At 44.2% G+C, this 18,302-nt stretch overlaps 1 protein-coding gene across 3 annotated transcripts in view; it reads right to left on the bottom strand.

Moving 5' to 3' along the window:
- Positions 1 to 598: 598 nt before the first annotated feature.
- The window catches only part of POP1 (POP1 homolog, ribonuclease P/MRP subunit), a 38,184-nt gene continuing 20,480 nt past the window's right edge, over positions 599 to 18,302 (bottom strand). For 2 of the 3 annotated variants that reach the window (XM_059394920.1, XM_059394921.1), the window contains exons 12-16: positions 13,724 to 13,839; positions 11,487 to 11,678; positions 9,202 to 9,356; positions 4,320 to 4,661; positions 599 to 3,424 (exon numbers count right to left, since the gene is read on the bottom strand). In XM_059394920.1, coding sequence (XP_059250903.1) covers positions 2,767 to 3,424; positions 4,320 to 4,661; positions 9,202 to 9,356; positions 11,487 to 11,678; positions 13,724 to 13,839 — 1,463 coding nt within the window. In that variant the 3' untranslated portion in view covers positions 599 to 2,766. The remainder of the gene's footprint in view (positions 3,425 to 4,319; positions 4,662 to 9,201; positions 9,357 to 11,486; positions 11,679 to 13,723; positions 13,840 to 18,302) is intronic. The other variant, XM_059394922.1, reaches the window with a different exon arrangement.

The following is an 18,302-nucleotide window of genomic DNA, read 5'->3' as shown; positions in this document are numbered from 1 at the left end:
TTTTTCTTTTTCTTTTCTTTTTTTTAAGATTCTATTTATTTGTTAGAGAGAAAGAGAGAGAGAGCACGCGCATGAGCAGGGAGAGCAGCAGGCGGAGGGAGAAGCAGGCTCCCCTCCGAGCAGGGAGCCCAATGCCGGGCTTGAGCCCAGGACCCTGGGATCATGACCTGAGCCGAAGGCAGATGCTTAAGCGACTTGAGCCACCCAAGCACCCATGACCCTATTTTTCTTAAAAGAAAGCTACTGGTACACATCTCAAGGTCTAGAAGGGTATGTGCCAGAAAGATAACGTAGGTTACATGTCGGTGATTTTAACTGTTGTTGCTGTTGCTTACCAGCATATTCTAGGTTTTCTATGATGAATATTAATACAAAAATATTACTTGTGTGTAATATTTTTGAAAAGCTGGGCATCATCTTACAGAAGGAGTCAGTTCTGTCTTACACCACTCAGGTGGTGTGTAGCTGGTCTCCAGGTGCTGAGCTCACAATGCTGCTTTTTGGGACACTTCCTGACTTTGCAAACTCCGGAGGCTTCACCCCTATGACAAGAGTCCAGGGGCCACGTCGTACTTTTTTGGCAGTTCTGCAGCACCGGTAGAATCAAAATAAACACATTTATTCATTTTTTGCTGTGGACAGTAACGCCCTTCCTGTGTCTTTTCACAGGAGAAATGGGTTCCTTCCCGCATATGTGCAGATTTTGTCAGTGATTCTGCGAAGTATATTCCCCGAAACTCATGTTCTCTGGATAACAGGTATGCCAAAAGAAGAACAACGGGGGAGAGGGGGGAGTCTGGGAGAGACAGCTCGATTTCCTTCCTGGAATCTGCAGGGGCTGGGTGACACTCGTGCGGTGTGAACCAGCGAGAGGAGAATGCGGACTGCAGCCCTCCCAAATCTGTCTGGCCATCACTTTCCAGGAGACAGCTCCAGGGACCAGCGCTCCCATGAACCAGTTTTGGGAAACGTGAATCTATCCTTTCAGCACATAGTTCCTGGGCCTTTTGACACAAAGCAGAGTAAGTGTGCCCTGTCCTGTCGTGACGGCAGGGCGGCAGGCCCCAGGCGGGGTGCTAGGCAGAAAGAGGTTAGGGGACTCAAGGCATGCTCAGGCATCTCTGTCATCCAGCGAGCTGAGCCACAGACGGAGTGGCCTAGAGCCAAGAAAACCAATGAGGAATGGCCCAATAAACACTCACAACTGAACATCAGGTGACATTTGAATGTATTCTGTTTACAGACACCACTAAGTCACACTGGTGTTTTTTTCTTTCTTTCTTTATTTTTTTGCAGTCTCATTTGGGTTGGACACAAATACATCCAGAGGCATGGTGAGAGGGAGACACATGGGACAGCTCAGTAGCCACTGGAACACCTGCTGTCTCTCCCCGCAGCCCGTCTCCCCCAGAGACATTTCTAACGACTGCTACTGCAAAACCCAATACATTTACACGAAATAACGCCTAACTGTACATTTAAATTAAGAAACAAACCCCACTCGGGCTCTGCTAGAAATGGGGGGCGGGATGACAAGGGTCTGAGGGTGTGAGACACACAGGGTAACGAAACGTGAATGAGCACCCAGTTTCTCCGCAAGTGAAAAAAGCAATGACAGCACTCCTGTGTGGGACAGGACAAGACCTCTTTGACACCCTGCTCCATTGTCAGGTGGACATCGTGACTGCATGAGTGTCTAAAAGAGGCCGTCCTTTTAATCACCTGTCAGAGAGGTAAGTACTACAATGGTACGGCCACGTTCCCCAAAGTGTGTCCCTAAAAACACTGGTCCTACAGAGTGCTCCTTGCAAAAGGAGTTTGGGAATCAAAAAGATTTAGAAAATACTGTAGGCTGTTATCTGCTTCCTGGAGAGACACAATGCATATTATCAGATGGAAGGTTCTAGAAATCCCCCAAAAAGAAATGCTTAGCTTCCTTTAACCCATAGTTTCCCAAATCAATGAAGTTAGAATCTTTTTTTTTTTTTTTTTTTTTTTTAGATAACACACTTCATAGAACATATTTTGAGAAACCAACCTCCATGGCTTTGAAAAAAATTTTGCAGAAACAAAAAGCACAGAAGAACCAAGTAGCTTCTAGGATCATGTATCTGTTGGTCAACAGCAAAGGGACAATGGGTCCTAAAGACCAGAGCCCCATTCTGATTCTACCCGAAACCCTCTGCCATACACCGAGCCTGCCTGAAACAGGCAGCAATTTTCCACGGTTTCCTTCTGCATGGTGTCAAGTGTTAGGCACGCTGATTCCAGGACGGACTCGAACATAGTCCAGATGGGGGGACCCTATGTCATGCACAGAGGCCAAGTGTTTATAGCCTTTCCCTCGCCTGTAACAATCAGTTAAGCAACCACTGTTGCTTATCTCGTGTCTACAGGGCTTACAAATACACTTGACAGTCCTTTGTTCCTAATGAAAAAGGAACAAGAAAACATACAGAGCATCTAATGATTTTCAGCAAGAGTGACACAGACCAAGAAATCAATACAAAAGCTATCCATGCCCAATACTTTTCAAGTGTTACAGTAAGGACAAGGAAAGATGGAAGCAATCCAGGAGATTACCATGAGATTACCGGAATGATGTCAGTATCCCTTCGTCTGCATAATGCCTTATCTTTATTCTCATTTCCAAGGAATTTCGTGTGATATTTCGAAGCAGAGGATGGCAAAAAAAAAAACTCTCCAACGGGGGGACTTGGCAAACAAGCAGTTAGTCTGTCTCTGCTGTGGGGTGTCCATGGGTGCTCACACCTCCACGGCAATTCTCGCAAACCGATACTGCGGGGAGGCGGGCGCCCTCAGCAACACGAGCCCCCTCTCGGCTGCCGGCTGGGTGGACAGCATATCCAGCAAGCCCGTCAAGCTGACAAACCCCAGGGCTTCTCCGCCGCCGATGGCCATGGAGAAGTCTCCTTGCGTGACAAAGCCGAGGAGAACTCTGGAGCAGTGAGAAGTCACCCCAGGGAGGGGGCCTGACCACAGGCCCAGGGTCAGAGCTTGGTGTCCGGCTGCAGGGGGGCCCCCGGCCAGACCCTCACGCTCAGTGGGCGCCTGTTTGTTCTGCCTCTTCTCCACTTTCTTCCTCTCTTTCTGCTTCCGAATCTCACTCTTGAAGGGGTCACTGTGCTTGGATTCCTGGGGCCCACAGTACAGCTGATCCTGACGGAGCCGAAGGAAGTCCTCCTCGGTGGGGACACAGATCATGGAGTGCGGCTCGGGGCTGCCCTTCCTCAGCAGGGCCAGGCTGACCCACACCAGCGCCCTGGGGAAACGCTCCAGGAGGGGCAGGCAGGCCGCTCTCGTCGGTGCTGGCTCCCCGCTGCCGGAAGCCCGCCGGGCTGCCCGCTTGTCCCTGGAGCTGGGCCCACACCAGGTCGACAGCTGCTTCAGCCATTTCCTACTCCTACGTGAAGTGGGAGACACATGTTTGAGGAGACTTTGTTTGGGGAGAAAACATGCCGTCAGAAGACTGGGCACTGTTGGGAGTTAACTTGGTTTTTTTATAATCCATGTAGGGAAGGATCAAAATGGTAATTTCTTCAAAAATTGAAAACAGACATTAATATATTTTTCTTCTTATGGGTCTACCATTTGTAGATGAAGGCCTAAAGGTTTAAGAAGCTGAAGGTAGAGAAAAATGAGACAGAATCTAAGGCTGAGAGAGACAGCTCTGAAATGAAGGAAGGACAGGAAATGAAGTTACTGTACAGAAAAGAAGTGCGAGGCAAGAGGGCTGAGCACAGACCAGAGCGGGACTGGGAAGCCCCATCGAGCAGGGAGCGGCAGGAACACCCTTCGTACAGCGGCCTCTCTGACAGGACCATGTTACAATGAGGGGACATGGAATCACTCCTAAACTCTGGTCATTCCAAAGGAACCAGAAGAAACGGAATTCGGGGATGTAAAGGGAAGAATGCTTACTCAGAGTTCACAGAGGGAACGTTCCTTGTTACCTCGGGGCACCCTCTGGCGCAAGGGGACAGCTTTGTCAGCAAAGACTGAATGAAATAGGTCACAGAAAACAACTGCTTTGGTTTATGTCAGTGGGTGACGGTACTTTAAACCATCTGGGCACATTAGTATCGTGCCCCATATCAGATGTGACTCAGCTATGTCCCCGAGCTCTCTGTGGACTGGGTGACACAGGACTGGCTGTCCCCCACCCCCACCCCTACCCAGAAAGTCCAGATGTTCCCCAGGGCTTTGCATAAAGGGACAATGAGAACCTTTACAGCCTATAGCCTGGTCAGGAGGAAAAGAGACCACGTAAACTGTATCCAGGGGTCATGGGCACTTACCGCAGAACACAGAGGAGACTGCCGGTGGCATCCTGGCACGCTACCCACTCGGTCCCCACCCGGGCTGGGCACTCTGTGTCCATGGCTTCTCGGGGCTCACTGCAGCTGCTCAGAGATGTGCCCCCTTCGTCAGACCACAGATCCGTGTTTTCAGGTGTGGGAGCGCAAGGCAACTTGTCTCTCCTCGAGTCACTGTCCTCACCACTTGGAGAGGAGGCCACAGAGGGTTCTTCTTGGGCCTGGACTCTTGACTCCCACTCCTGAGCTAACTGCTCCCAGGGACAGCAGAAAGGAGCCAGGGTGCCAAGCTTCACATAGTTGGGCCGTTTTGCAGGAGGGTGCCTAGTGAAAATCAAGGAGGAGAACCAATTTTTGAACAATTTAGGATCGGAACCACAAAAATAATTACGGCCATTGCACTACATCTCTACTTGAAAAACAAACCTACAAAACAAAGTTTTCCAAGAAGTATGATAAAGATAACAACCAACTCTATTGGCCAAGCTTCTTTGTTTCCTTTGGTTTTACTTTTAAAAGGTAATACATCCAGCAAAGCGGCCCCACGTGGCCACCTCAGAACTCCAGGGGACGCCCTTCCTGAAAGACCACAAGTTCACAGTGTCCCTGGAGTCGTGCTGCAATGTCCCAGCGTGAGACAATGTTCTAAGTTCCACGGGAACGGAAGGGGTGCTGGTGAGGTTTCTCCCCCCACTCGACCTGTAGCTGGTGAAAAACGGCCCTGGGGTACTTGTCTCACTTGGGGACACGGAGGAGGAAATGAATGACCCAGCCACCCTCCAAGAGATCATGTCATTATCTGTTTTGTAATGCATCCTTCCAGAGACATTTTGTGGACCTATGTGCAGATATGTACCCTTTTCTTTCTGTTTTGTTACCCATTTTACACAGGTGGTGATATCCCAGACTCGGTACTTCTGTTTAACTGTTTCCATTTCACAACATACCTTGGAGATCATTTCATATGAGTACACGAAGAGATCCCTCATTCTTTTGCAAAGGGCTGCCTATCTTAGTCCTGGGTTATACCCTAGCTGATGAGATAGTCCCCTACTGCACGGCATTTTGGTATTTTCAAATCTTTGCTTCTAGAAACAATGCTGCAACGAATGACCTTGAACATGTCACACAAGCACAAGTATATCCGCAGGATAAGTTCCTGAATGAACTGCTAAAGCAAAGACAATGAGCACTTGCAATCTGAGAGAGATTTCCAAAATCACAGGGTGACAGTAATCAGCTTTTTTCAGCAATGTATGAAAGAAGAGCCTTTTAGCAATACCACAAGCTAATGAGAACCAGGACCCTGAAAGGCAAGGAGCAGCCGTACCGTTGGCCATTCTGGGCTGAAGGACTCTTAGGGAGTCCCAGACCCCATAGGACAGCGTCCTATGGGACAGGCCCTGATACTCCTTCCCTCACATGCTTCTTACTTTGTGCCATGCCCCAGGGCCCCAGGCAGACAATGAACCTGCAGACTTAATCAGGGGTTCAGTTTGAGCCTCTGCTCTGAAGTTTGAACCAAATGTGTTCTGGCCTCCCAAGACAGGCAGCTGGTAAAAAACACCCTCACGGTAATTGCCTCCCCTGAAGACCTTTACATGGAAATAAATGAGCTAGTAACAAGAAAAAAAAAAAAAAAGGTGAAAAACACTTAAAAGTAAATAGTTTATACTCATTAAACAAAAAATTAAAATAAGATGTTACTTTTTCCATCCATCAGTTCTATCAATATTATAAGTTGGTAATATCCTATATTATTCAGAGTGAGGGAAAACAGCCACGCTCCTAACTACAGGTGAAATCCTAAATTAATACAAACGATAATTGATGGATAGTACAAAAAAATCTTTGGGCTATATATATATTTTTTTAAACGAAATCTTATTGATGGGATTCAGCCTAAGATGTGTGCTTTCTTTCCTGTCCAACTCCTCTCCAACGACCGCAGTTTCTTTCTTACATGCCATGGGCCTGGGGGGTGGGGGGGGGTGTCAGATGATCCCCTGATGCCCCCAGACTTTGTCTTCTCCTTCCTCCTCCAAGATCCCAGCTCCCCCGAAGCACACGCCCTCAGACAGACCCTCCGCTCTCCCTCCTCAGCCAGGTCCTCCTCCAGCCACCCACACACCCCCTCCCCCGCCCTCTCGACTCTGGTCACTCAGCGGCTTCGGCACCTACCAAGATCAGCTCTGACGCCCTGGGCTACCAGAAACTTCATGTCCTCATTTCCCATCTTTTACTTCAACTCAGACACCCACTCTCCTGGTGCCACTTAGTTTTTGGTCACTGCTATCACCTGCTCCTCCTTAACATCTCAATTTCAAGTGTCTACCCTCAGAGCGATACCTCCCATTCCAGCCCATCTGCCCCTCCCTCACCACAACTCCTCAAGCGCTGGAACTTACTATTCCTCCACCATCTCCTCATAGCTCACCACCGTTCTTGCATGTCTTTTCTTTTTGTTTTTTAAAGATTTTATTTATTTATTTGACAGAGAGAGAGAGAGAGTGCACAAGCAGGGGGAGCAGCAGAGGGAGAGGGAGAAGCAGGCTCCCCTCTGAGCAGGGAACTGGCCGTGGGGCTCGATCCCACGGCTCGATCCCCTGAGATCCCCTGAGATCATGACCTGTAACCAGCTGAGCCACCCACGCACCTTCACTTGTCTCTTCTTAAGCTTAAACTCTCCGGTTCATAAGAAGAATCATTCCCTTACAGGTACCCTCAACTCCCTTGACCTGGTAAAGCCCATCCTGGTTACATCCAACTCTCTAACTACCTCCACGCCAGCCCCGATCAACAGAACAGGGCTGGGGAAGAACACCCAGAAGCCCTGAATGGTCCTGCTGTAAACAAGTGCACGCCCTGACATTTCTCCAGTCAATTCTATCTTCTGCTCATCCAGAAAATGGTCTCTAGAGATTCCTCTCTCCTTGAATCTCCAACAGCCTCTCTCCCCTTCTTAGTCCTAACTGATAACCTCGCCTCTCTTTTCACTGAGAAGCCGGTCATGATCAGGAGAGTTCTACCTATCTCTGGGCCAGAGTCTACCCTCCCTAAATCTGCATTTTGCATCTCAGAGTCAGCCTTCCAGTAGACTAAAATGAACGATCTGAGCCTCTCTCTTCCCCACTCAAGGGCTTTGCTCTTGCAATGTCAGCCTCCCTCCCTCTGCTGGGTCCCTCCCCCACCAGCCTAGAAACATGTCCTTCCATCAAGAACATAAGCTCCATGGGGAAAGGCACCAGTGCCTAGAAGACATTTGACACATGGTAGGCTCTAAATAAATACATTAAATGAATGAGTAAGTCAAGACAAACAGGTAAAGATGCATATGGAAAGCAGAGATGCATCACAGAAGCGCAGAGCAAAAAATTAGAAATAAACTAAAGAGCCGCTGATAAATTACAGTTCAATATATGGGAGCCCTGGAGGTAACTGCTGAGTTCTATTTTGAGCAAGGTTGACAGCTGATGACTCACAAGCCAAGCCTGGCCCACTGTCTGCTTTTCTATGACCCAGGAGCTAAAAATGGCTCTTGTGTTTTGAAATGGTTAAAAAAAAAAAGACGATTTTATGGCACATGAAATTATATGAGATTCAAACTTGTGTGTCCACAAACAGAATGAGGCCGGCCCACAGCCATGCCCGTTCCTCTGTGTATCATCCGTGATCGTCCCTGTGCCACAAAGCAGAGCAGAGCTGAGTGGCTGCCATGGAAACCAAAGGGCCTGCAAAGCCAAAAATATTTATCATCCGGCCTTTTACAAAAAAAGTTTGCTGACACTTGGTTTAGAGTCACATTTATTGATACAGGAAAACTATCCATAATAGATTGCTAAATAAAAAGTACAGGTTTTGAAATAGTATATATACTATAATCCCATTTCAAGAAAATTTGTACCTAAGAAAAATCCGCATGGATAAAGAAATCTAAAGGGTGAGAAATAAGTACTATTGTCAAATAGTACTTAACAAACACATAGAAGACTTAGTATTCTGGGAGGCATGAAATACATGATTACTGCCTTCAAAAGAGCCCATAAGCCAGCAATCCAGGAAAGCACTCCTGTCTTTCTACTCATTCATTCACCTGTCACTTGACCAAGTCCGAACACGCACTGCCTGCCTCTGTGGTTGGATGGTGAACAAGAAAGCACAATCATGGAGCTCATGGTCAAGGAACTACACCATCCCACTATCTCTCCATTCATCAGTCAACAAAGACAGTTACTAAGGACACCATGCACCAGGCACTGGCTAGATGCCACTGACGCCACAACAAACAAGGGAGTCTCTGTGCTCCCGGAAGCCTGGAATGGAGGTGAGAGTCAGGCTCTAAAAGGTGGCATGCACTTCACAGTGTAAGAGATGCAAACCCCTTCGCTGGCCAGTCCCCCAGGGAGAGAAAAGAAAGGAAAAAAATAAGGCTAGCTGGATAGATACCGACATGTAAAAATAGTTACTTATCTGTCTGGATGGAAGGAATACACCTGTTTACAAAGCACTTTTACACATTCCCATAGTTTCATTAAAGTCTCATAAATACATACCTCTATAACTGGTAGTAAAAAAACGCAAATGCTATTTGGAAGGGACAGGCCCCCAGTTTAGGCACGCACCAACATCAATGTTAGCAAATGACCGTGGGAAGGGTCTCTAACCTGGACAGGCCTACAAGAGCCACATATAAGACGATCTCCTAACTTCACTACGTCTTGTTTTATTAATTCAAGGAAAAGTCTATGAACCCTCCACGTTATGTAAGAGTTACTGAAGCCATTCCAAGCATCACTGGCCAACATTGAGAAGGCCCTTCTCTTCCTCACAAGATGTTAGGAAACTGGAGAAGCTGGTTTCTTACCTTTTGTATTTTTCAAGGAGGTTCTTGGCTTGCTCCTCGGCAAACACAACACCCGCGGGGCAGTCTGGGAAATCTCCGGGGATGTCCGGTGACCTTTTGTACTGCGAATGCATCACAGACTCTTTTAACCCGCCAACTCTTGCCCCTCGATAGATCTAACAGAAATGTCAAAAAGACCCTATTAATACACCAACCTACAGTAAAATTAGTGTTTAATGTTTGTATGGAGAAAATGCAAAACCACCTAAATGCCCATCAAAAAGAGAATGGGTGAGTGTGGAATAATCCTAAAAGGGGTTATACACGAGCAAAAATGATGGAACAGCTTCATCAATCAACACAGAAAAAATCTCAATGTTGAGTGAATATAGTAAGTTGCAAAAGCATAAATGTGGTAAGATATATAAAGTTTAAAAACAAAATATAGTTATTTTATGTGGGAATACAGAGCATACTTAAGAAAGCTATAAAAAATGGCAAGGTAGTGACAAACACTGAAAACAGGAATAGTGATTCTTTTAGGAAGAGGACGGGCAATGGAGCTGGAGAGAGTGCTTCCAATAATTCTGTCATGTTTCATTTCTTTTTTTTTTTAAAGATTTTATTTATTTGTCAGAGAGAAAGAGAACACAAGCAGGGAGAGCAGCAGGCAGAGGAGAAGCAGGCTCCCCACTGGGCAAGGAGCCTGATGTAGGACTTGATCCTGGGACGTGGGAATCATGGCCTGAGCAAAAGGCAGACACTTAATAGACGGAGCCACCCGGGCTTCCCTGTAATGTTTTCTTAAGCTGCAGGATGGGTGAAGGGTCCATATGTATTATTTCAGTATCTATACTTTTTTGTATGCTTAAAACAGATCATAGTTTAAAAATTAGAAGTGTTTTAAAATATTCCCCTTCTTTTTATTATTATTATGATGATGATCATTTTATTTATTTGACAGAGCGAGAGAGAGTAAGAGAGTACAAGTAGGGGGAGCAGCAGGCAGAGGAAGAGGGAGAAGCAGGCTTCCTGAAAAGTAGGGAGCCCGATGCAGGGCTGGATCCCAGGACCCTGAGATCATGACCTGAGCCAAAGGCAGTCCACTAAGCCACCCAGACACCCCTATTATTATTTTTTATTAAGTAAGCTCTACACTCACTGTGAAGCTTGAACTCATGACCCCGAGATCAAGAGTTGCATGCCCTACCAACTGAGCCAGTCAGGAGCCCAAGAAATGAATCTTAAATGATTAACCGAATGTCTATTATACCAAGCATAATTGCTAAAATTTACCTATGTGATTCTAACAGTCTTATCTATTATACTCTCTGGTTCAAAGTAATATTTAAACTATCAAGAAGAGGGATGCTTGGGTGGCTCAGTCGTTAAGCATCTGCCTTCAGCTCAGGTCATGATCCCAAGGTTCTGGGATCGACCCACATCGGGCTCCCTGCTCAGTGGGGAGCCTGCATCGCCCTCTGCCCCTCCCCCTGCTTGTGCACACACGCTCTGTCTCTCTCAGACAAATAAATAAATAGAATCTTTAGAAAATAATAATAATAAAAAAACTATTGAGAAGAAAAAAAAGCACTGGATTTTAATAAAGCTTTTAGCTGCAGCTAGTAGGAATACATGGTCAGCACTTAAAACTAAAAAAGTTATGCTATACATCTATAAAAATTAGAAAATTATAAAAACTGCTTTTAAACTGTAACAAATTCTTTTGAGTAAAAAAAACACCACACGCATAAAACAAGACAAAAAGCTATCTCAGGGGCGCCTGGGTGGCTCAGTTGGTTAGGCATCTGCCTTTGGCTCAGGTCATGATCCCAGGCTCTTGGGATCAAGTCCCATGTCAGGCTCCCTGCCCAGTTTGTTACCACTACTATTCAAAAATCAAGACACTTCTGGGGTGCCTGGGTGGCTCAGTGGGTTAAGCCTCTGCCTTCGGCTCAAGTCATGATCTCAGGGTCCTGGGATCAAGCCCCTGCATTGGGCTCTCTGCTCAGCGGGAAGCCTGCTTCCCCTGCTCTCTCTCTGCCTACCTTGTGATCTCTGTCTGTCAAATAAAAATCAGGACATTTTCAAAATCTCAGAAATTCATACTGTGTCAGCCCAACTCTTATTAATGACAACCCGGCTCTGGGGACATTATGAAGTACCCTGGATCAGAATTATAGCTCCAAGGGTAGAAAAACAGCCCTCGATTTCTAAGTGGGGCATGCAGTGTGGAATACTTTCAGCATGTGGAATGGACTAGGAATGTATTTTACACTCTACAGTGGGAACGGAAAAGAACTTACAAATGGAATCCAGAAAGCCATGCCCCAGCCTTTGGGGAACAGGATGTCCCAGCCACTTCCCCAGCCTCGTCGGTCATCACCGGTCACCTTCCCTGGCTGCTGAATCAAAAGTATAGGTATCTTGGATTCCTGGGGACCTAGAACAAGCTGTGACCCGGGCACCAGCAATTCACTTCTTCTCCGGTTTAAATCCTAAAGCGGAAGAAAATCATTCAAGACAAACAACCCTAATTTTCTGGGAGATTCTACTGGCTCTCCTGATGAACAGCTTTAGAAAGTTAAATGCTCTTTCAAAATACAAGGGAAAAAAATGTTCTCAGTAAATAAATGGAAGCCATTTGAAATACATGGTATTCCTCCTTCAGTGATTTTCCTCTATACAAGTGTTTCGGTAGAAAATGCCAAATTATCTTAAATTTGAGCTACACTATACCAGATGATTCAAAGTTATATAATAACCCACATCCATTCTGCTAATTCTTATGTCAGGATTAATTTTGTATTTGGATGTTCAGTCCTTACATTTACTTTGGTTAAGGTTCGTTGTCAGGAGGTTAAAAAAAAAAAAAATGGTGGGTGACATAAACAAACAAACAAACAAAAAAAGGTACAAACAATAACTTCTCAAGGAGGGGTGACTGGGCAAACACTCTGGGGCGCTTGAGAAATTTTTTCACCAGGTCTTAAAGATTTAAAGATGCTATAAATTACTTGTTATGTGGACTGTAGGGAGTGGTGCACAACAGCCCCTCAGACTTGTCTTGCCAGCTGTAAAAAGAGATGAACGGGCAAGAGAGAGGCCTAGCACCCACAGGAAAGACTACACAAGAGACCGCCGCCACGCAGCCAGTCTGCCTCCTACCTCATGGATGCTCCTTGATCATGACCAAGTCCTGAGTAATCTTCTCACCTCTGGGCTGAGTTTCCACTACCATCTCTACATGGTGTTGATTCTAAAATATCCATCTCCTAGCCCCAGCTTTTCCTCCTGGGATCAAAACCCGTCTCCTGGGCATCTACTCCGACGGCGAAGTCCTGAGGACCTTCCAACTCAAGTTTATCCAGGACTGAATTCATCTTCCCTACAGCATCTGCTCTCCTCCTGTGTTCCCCACCTAGCTGGGGGACTGACTCACTCACTCATTCATTCATCCATTCACATGTCTGCTCTTCATTCATTGAATTCCAAATGTTTACTGAGTACATTTTATGTGACAAACACTCTTCTAGAACTTGGGAATACAGCAGTGATAAATCAGGCTCTGGGTCTCTTTTACCTGAAGTACTGAATTCAAGCTAGCCTCTTAGGAGCTAATTTACATGTCTCCTCCTTTCCCACTTCCCGCCATCCAATCCACTCCACCCACATGGTCTCAATTCAGGCCCCCCTCATGTCCTCAATTAAGGACTATTTGCAGGGTCTCTTTTAAGGCCATCCAACCACAAGCCCTCTCTTCAGTTCCTCTGCTGGAACCCCCATTCCTAGTCTAATCTACCTTCTACAGTGTTGCTGGGTGAAATCTGATCACGTCACGGCCCAGCTTCAAACCATCAGTGACGCCCTATGTCCTTTGCCCAAATCCTTTAAATACTTCAAGGTCTCTTATGCTCTGAACCCTTTTACTTCTTCATCTCCTGCCCCACCCTCAACTCCAAGCTACTGACTCACTTAGAGATTCCTGAACACATCATCCTGGACCCTTGCACATGCTGGTCTCACTTCCAGCAGCCTTGGCTCCTGGCCCTCAAGAAGTCTGGTTTAATTCTGTCCACCCACCTAAGGGTCAGGTCAAACACCAGCTCCCCCATCCAGGAAGCTTTTCCCAACTTCCCTAGTCTGGGCTTAGTGTCCCTTCTTTGGGCTTCCTTTGACCCTGTACTTTCTCAAACACATCCTAGCCATCTAGCCCATCAATCTACTATAATCCCTGATCTGGGTAAGAGCTCAATCACTGTGAGATTAAAGATAGAACATTTAAGGGAAAAAGAAAATAAAAGAAAAACATATATTTAAATCGTGGAATTATCATATTAAGAAAAAGTCTTCGTAGTAAATTTTTCTTGAGATTATTCTTCTCTAAGAACAGAAAAAAATCATAAGTAAGGCATCAATAAATTGAAAATAAAAGGGAGTCTATGGGATTCTCTAAAGGACAAAATAACTTTTACGGCATCTCGAGTGAGGAATTTCAACCTGTCTTCAGGACTTGACCAACAATCCTTACACCATTAGTTACCTGATCCGAGATTTTATTCTCTGTGACATTCTTACAGATAGCTTGGTTCCAAATAAAGCTATGCGCACAGTCCACAGGCACACCCTCCAGAAGCAGTTGTCTAACTTTCTCATTATCTAAGAGGGAAAAGAAAGAGCCTTCAAACTACATCCTTTAGATCAACGAAGTCAAACTCTCAACATTGCTGGTTGGCCTTCTGTTACAAGAAAATATTTTGTAGGTGCTCACTTAACTTCTCTAGATGAATTTACTTGACTAGAAATTAAGCTACTCCTATAATTGGTTTCATAAAAGAGCAAAGCTCCTAAACTTATTTTTTTGACATGTATTTTTAATGTATAAGATATAAAGATCACATTCAGGTAAATAACTGCCTAATCCCACATTTAAGATAACCAAATTCTAGGAACCCCTGCACGGTGAACAATTTCTTTATAACACACTAGGACAGTACAAGCCATATTTTAACTGTTCATTTAAGGGCTCTTTATACCATTCCTGTCCCTACAGCTGTGAGCCAATAGATACCAGCTTTTTCTTCTGCTCTATTATTTCAAGTCTCTTATAATCAATCCTTTTCCATTCAACTGAATATTTATTCCTTCTGTAAAACATGTTTTTCTCATTCCTTTAAAATGAGCCTATTTTCTGTGAAATGTTTTGTTTCATCCCTTTAAAGAAACTGCACCATGCAAAAAAGTACTCCAGTGGGAAAAAAAGGAGAAACTTTTTCAATTAGAAACACATATACTGATAGAAGAGATTTCCCACATGAAGTCATTGAAACACTAGGGGGAAAAAAATCTTCCAACTCTCTTTTATTGGACTGAAAAATTAAAAGAAAGAAAATCAGACAATTCATGAATTTTGGCTAACGTCTAAACTACCTACACAGAAAGGTCACACTCAAAGGCACATACCTGCATGGGTCTGATGGCTGGAAAAAAATAAGGTGGAATCGACTGGCCCACAATGTGACAGATTTCAGGGGAGAGCAAAGATAGAGAAAATTACATTGATGTAAAGATCTGAGATCAAAGCTCCTTAAAGCAGAAACTGCTTCTAGTCCTCTATCTTCCTCATGGAAGATAATAACCAACAGCATCTTGAGTACCAATGCTGTATATGTGAAAGTTCCCACGGCCTGTCTAGGAGCAAACGGGCTCCGTTTCAAACAGCCTCTGTCCACCCAGAATCGCTTTCCTGTGGAGAGCTGCCAACAATGTGAGTGACAGAACTGGGACTCTACAAAAGACAGGGCTGAGCCTGAGGCTTGCAAAGGCACAAAAAAGATGCCCACAACTCCAAATATTCTAAAAAATAATAATAAATAAATAGATGAAACAAAGTAGGTAGGACATCCAGACAATGGAATATCAGTCAGTGTTAAAAAGAAATGAGCTACTGAGCCACGAAGAGACATGGAGGAACCTGAAATGCTTACTACAAAGTGAAAGAAGATATCTGAAAAGGCTACATACTGTATGATTCCAATGCGATGACATTCGAGAAAACACAACTATGAAGACAGTGAAAAGATCAAGGGCTGGGAGAGAGAGGGAGGAATAGGCAGAGCACAGATTTTTAGAGCAGTCAAACTATTTCATGATACTACGATGATGGACTCATGCTGTTCCAAATTTGTCAAATCCCACAGAATATAAAACACCAAGAGCGCACCCTGATGGAAACCGTGGACTTTGGGCGACAGTGATGTGTCAGTGGAGGCTGTGTGTATGTGAGGGCAGGGGAATACAGGAACTTTCTATTCCTTCTACTCAACTTTGCTGTGAACCTAAAACTGTTCTAAAATATAAACTCTATTTAAAACATATCAGAGTATGCCTGAAGGCAAAGGGAAAGACCCTTTTAGGTCAAGAGTCTAGTACTGAGGGAAAAAGAATGTTACCAGCTGAGCCAGCATGTACCTAAGTGGGCCTAGAATGACAATTGATTCTGAATGGAATTCTAAATCCTTGGCCCAAGACCCAAATAAAGAATACTTTCTTTCATACCAGGCAAAAGCCTTCTAATTCACTGCATAACTACAGAATAACTTAAAGGTTGAAGGAAATAGTTTTTCTTTCTTAAATGTATTTGAAGATGACCAAATTTTAAATTAAAACTTTCTTAATAAGTTTTCCTTAGGGAAGCAAAGGAAATTAAAGTTTGCCTCGTTTGGGAATCAAATAAACCAAAGTTAGTCTTCAAATTCACTCTATTCTAAATTAAACCTGCAGAACAGTTAAAAGAGACCAACTGAAGCTATGAGGGCTTTTTCTCCCAAGAGCAGAAATGGAGGAGTCAGTGCAAAATGACCAATAATTCGACACTTCATGAAGTCACCTGCAGCTCCGTGCTCTAAAGGTACTTGGAAAAGCTGTAAAAAGGGATGATCTCTCACCTATCCCTCTAAAGCCAACTCGATTCTTCCTGTGTTTTGGGTAGACACTATCGAAGAGTACATAAAGAGAAAGATTAAGGAGAATAAATCCTACAATGACAGTGCAACAGGAATTATATTTCAAAAATCTCACATGGAAAGCCAGTTACTTACATAGTGCAATGCTGTTGTTAAGTTGAAAAGATTTGCAAAAACAAATTAGTAATATTCAAATCAAAATCCAGGATCAAACGATCAAGTAAACTTCTTCAGTGCATCTGACAATATGCACCGCTACTTCAAGTTCTTCACCGAAAGACTATTTCCCTCCCTACAGTCTTGCTATTCTACTCCGAACACTTCTGACACTCAAACGTGCAGCCATTTTCCCGAGAGCAAGCAATCCTGCAACACGGGCTGGGTGTCCTACAATTCACACCAGTTCTGACACACCTTCCTGGAGATGGTGTCAGATCCCAGAGGTTAAGGACTCAGTCCCACAAGACTGCCCCTTCTTCAGATGCCAGTTGGAAGTCCCTGGTCTCCAATACCTCTGACCAGCTGGCTAGAAATTGGTCCCACCTATACGACCCCCTCCTCAAATTCAGTAATTGGCTAGAATGGCTCCCAGAACTCAAGAAAAGTTTACTGACTCCATTACTGTTTTGTTTTGCTTTGTTTTTTAATGAAAAGATTTAACTCAGCCAACAGCCAGATGGAAGAGAAACACGGGGTAAGTATGAGGGAACAAGGGAACAAGGAGGCCCTGGCCCTCTTCAAACTCACTGCCCTCCCAGCATCTTCAAGTGTTCAGCAAACGGGAAGTTCTCCAAACCCCAACTGTATAAGATTTTACACAGTCATAATCAAGTAGGCATGACCAATTAAATCATTGCCTGTTGACAATCAAACTCAATCTCTAACCCACCTCCCCCTCCCAGAGGCAGGTCTGGATGGGGCAGGGGTAGAAGTGTCTGAGAAAGTTCTAACGCTCTAACCTTGAGGTTGGTTCCCCTGGTTAACCAGCCCACCATCCTAGAGACTTTTTAACCTCATTAACATAAAAGTTGTGACTGAAAGGGGCTTTAATGAATAAGAAAAGACACTCCTTTAGCCTTTAAGGCTTTAAGGCTGTTATCACTTAGGGAATTACAAGGACTTTAGGAGCTCTATACCAAGAAAGGGGCAGCTGCACGAAGACCAAAATACATATTTCTTATTATATCGCAATATCACATTCATATACCCCTTCTTTTCAGAATCCTCAAATCCCCAGTACACACAAGACAGTTTGTCCTGCAAATAAGAAGGGCAAACCCTTCTTTGTGGTTTAAGTAGCACCAAAATTGGTCCATTTTGTCCCAGTTAAAATAGGCAGAGAACGACTTCAGATGTAGAAAGAGAAACTGGAAGTACATCAGAGAATTAAGTTTTCAATCATCATGACACCGAGACTCTTCCAAGGGATTAATCTTTTATTAATTGACCCGGCTCATCAAAGTCTATTTCTAACTTTAGTTTTAAGTTATCATCCTAGATGATATGTTACATCTATTAGTGATATTGTTATAATCCTAATTCCTCAAAAAGTTTAATTTTTTATGTAGCTCACATACCATTACTTCTTCAATGAAATTACCTAAAACAGGTTTTAATAAAATACAACAAGGACTACCAAGATGGTAGGTTCTTAAAGAAATTAAATCATATGTCTTAAGGTAGACTTTAATTTTCCTGGAACTGATTCCTATGAAGATAAAAGCATTAAAAAGAATTTAACACGTAACTACCTCATTCCAAAAAGGGATCTGAGGCAGCAAGGGAAAGTAAGTGGAGTTGAAACTACAGCTTTAAGGCAATTAAGATAGTCAGTGTTTAATGCTCAGTCAACACTGCAACTTTGAGGGTTGCATCAGACAATAATGCCATTAAAAAAGAAAAGAGGCAACAACTCACTGAGTAATATCTGAGGCTCCATGATTAACTAACCTGCCGACAGAGCTTCAAACTCCTCTCATCCAACCCCCCTTTCATGTAAGGATCTGACAGACTAATTTGTTGCTCCTTTAATAAGCTATTAACTACATGTGGAGGTTAAAAAAAAAACAAAACTGAAGTTATTACTACACATACCTGTATTTTTCCTCTCAAAATTCAGAAGGTAATTTTAATGATTCTTCCAATTCAGTATTTAAA

This window comes from Mustela nigripes, chromosome 3 (assembly GCF_022355385.1).
Source record: "Mustela nigripes isolate SB6536 chromosome 3, MUSNIG.SB6536, whole genome shotgun sequence".
NCBI lineage: Eukaryota > Metazoa > Chordata > Mammalia > Carnivora > Mustelidae > Mustela > Mustela nigripes.
The sequence above is the reverse complement of the archived record's forward strand: the minus strand, read 5'-3'. Positions and strand labels throughout refer to the sequence as shown.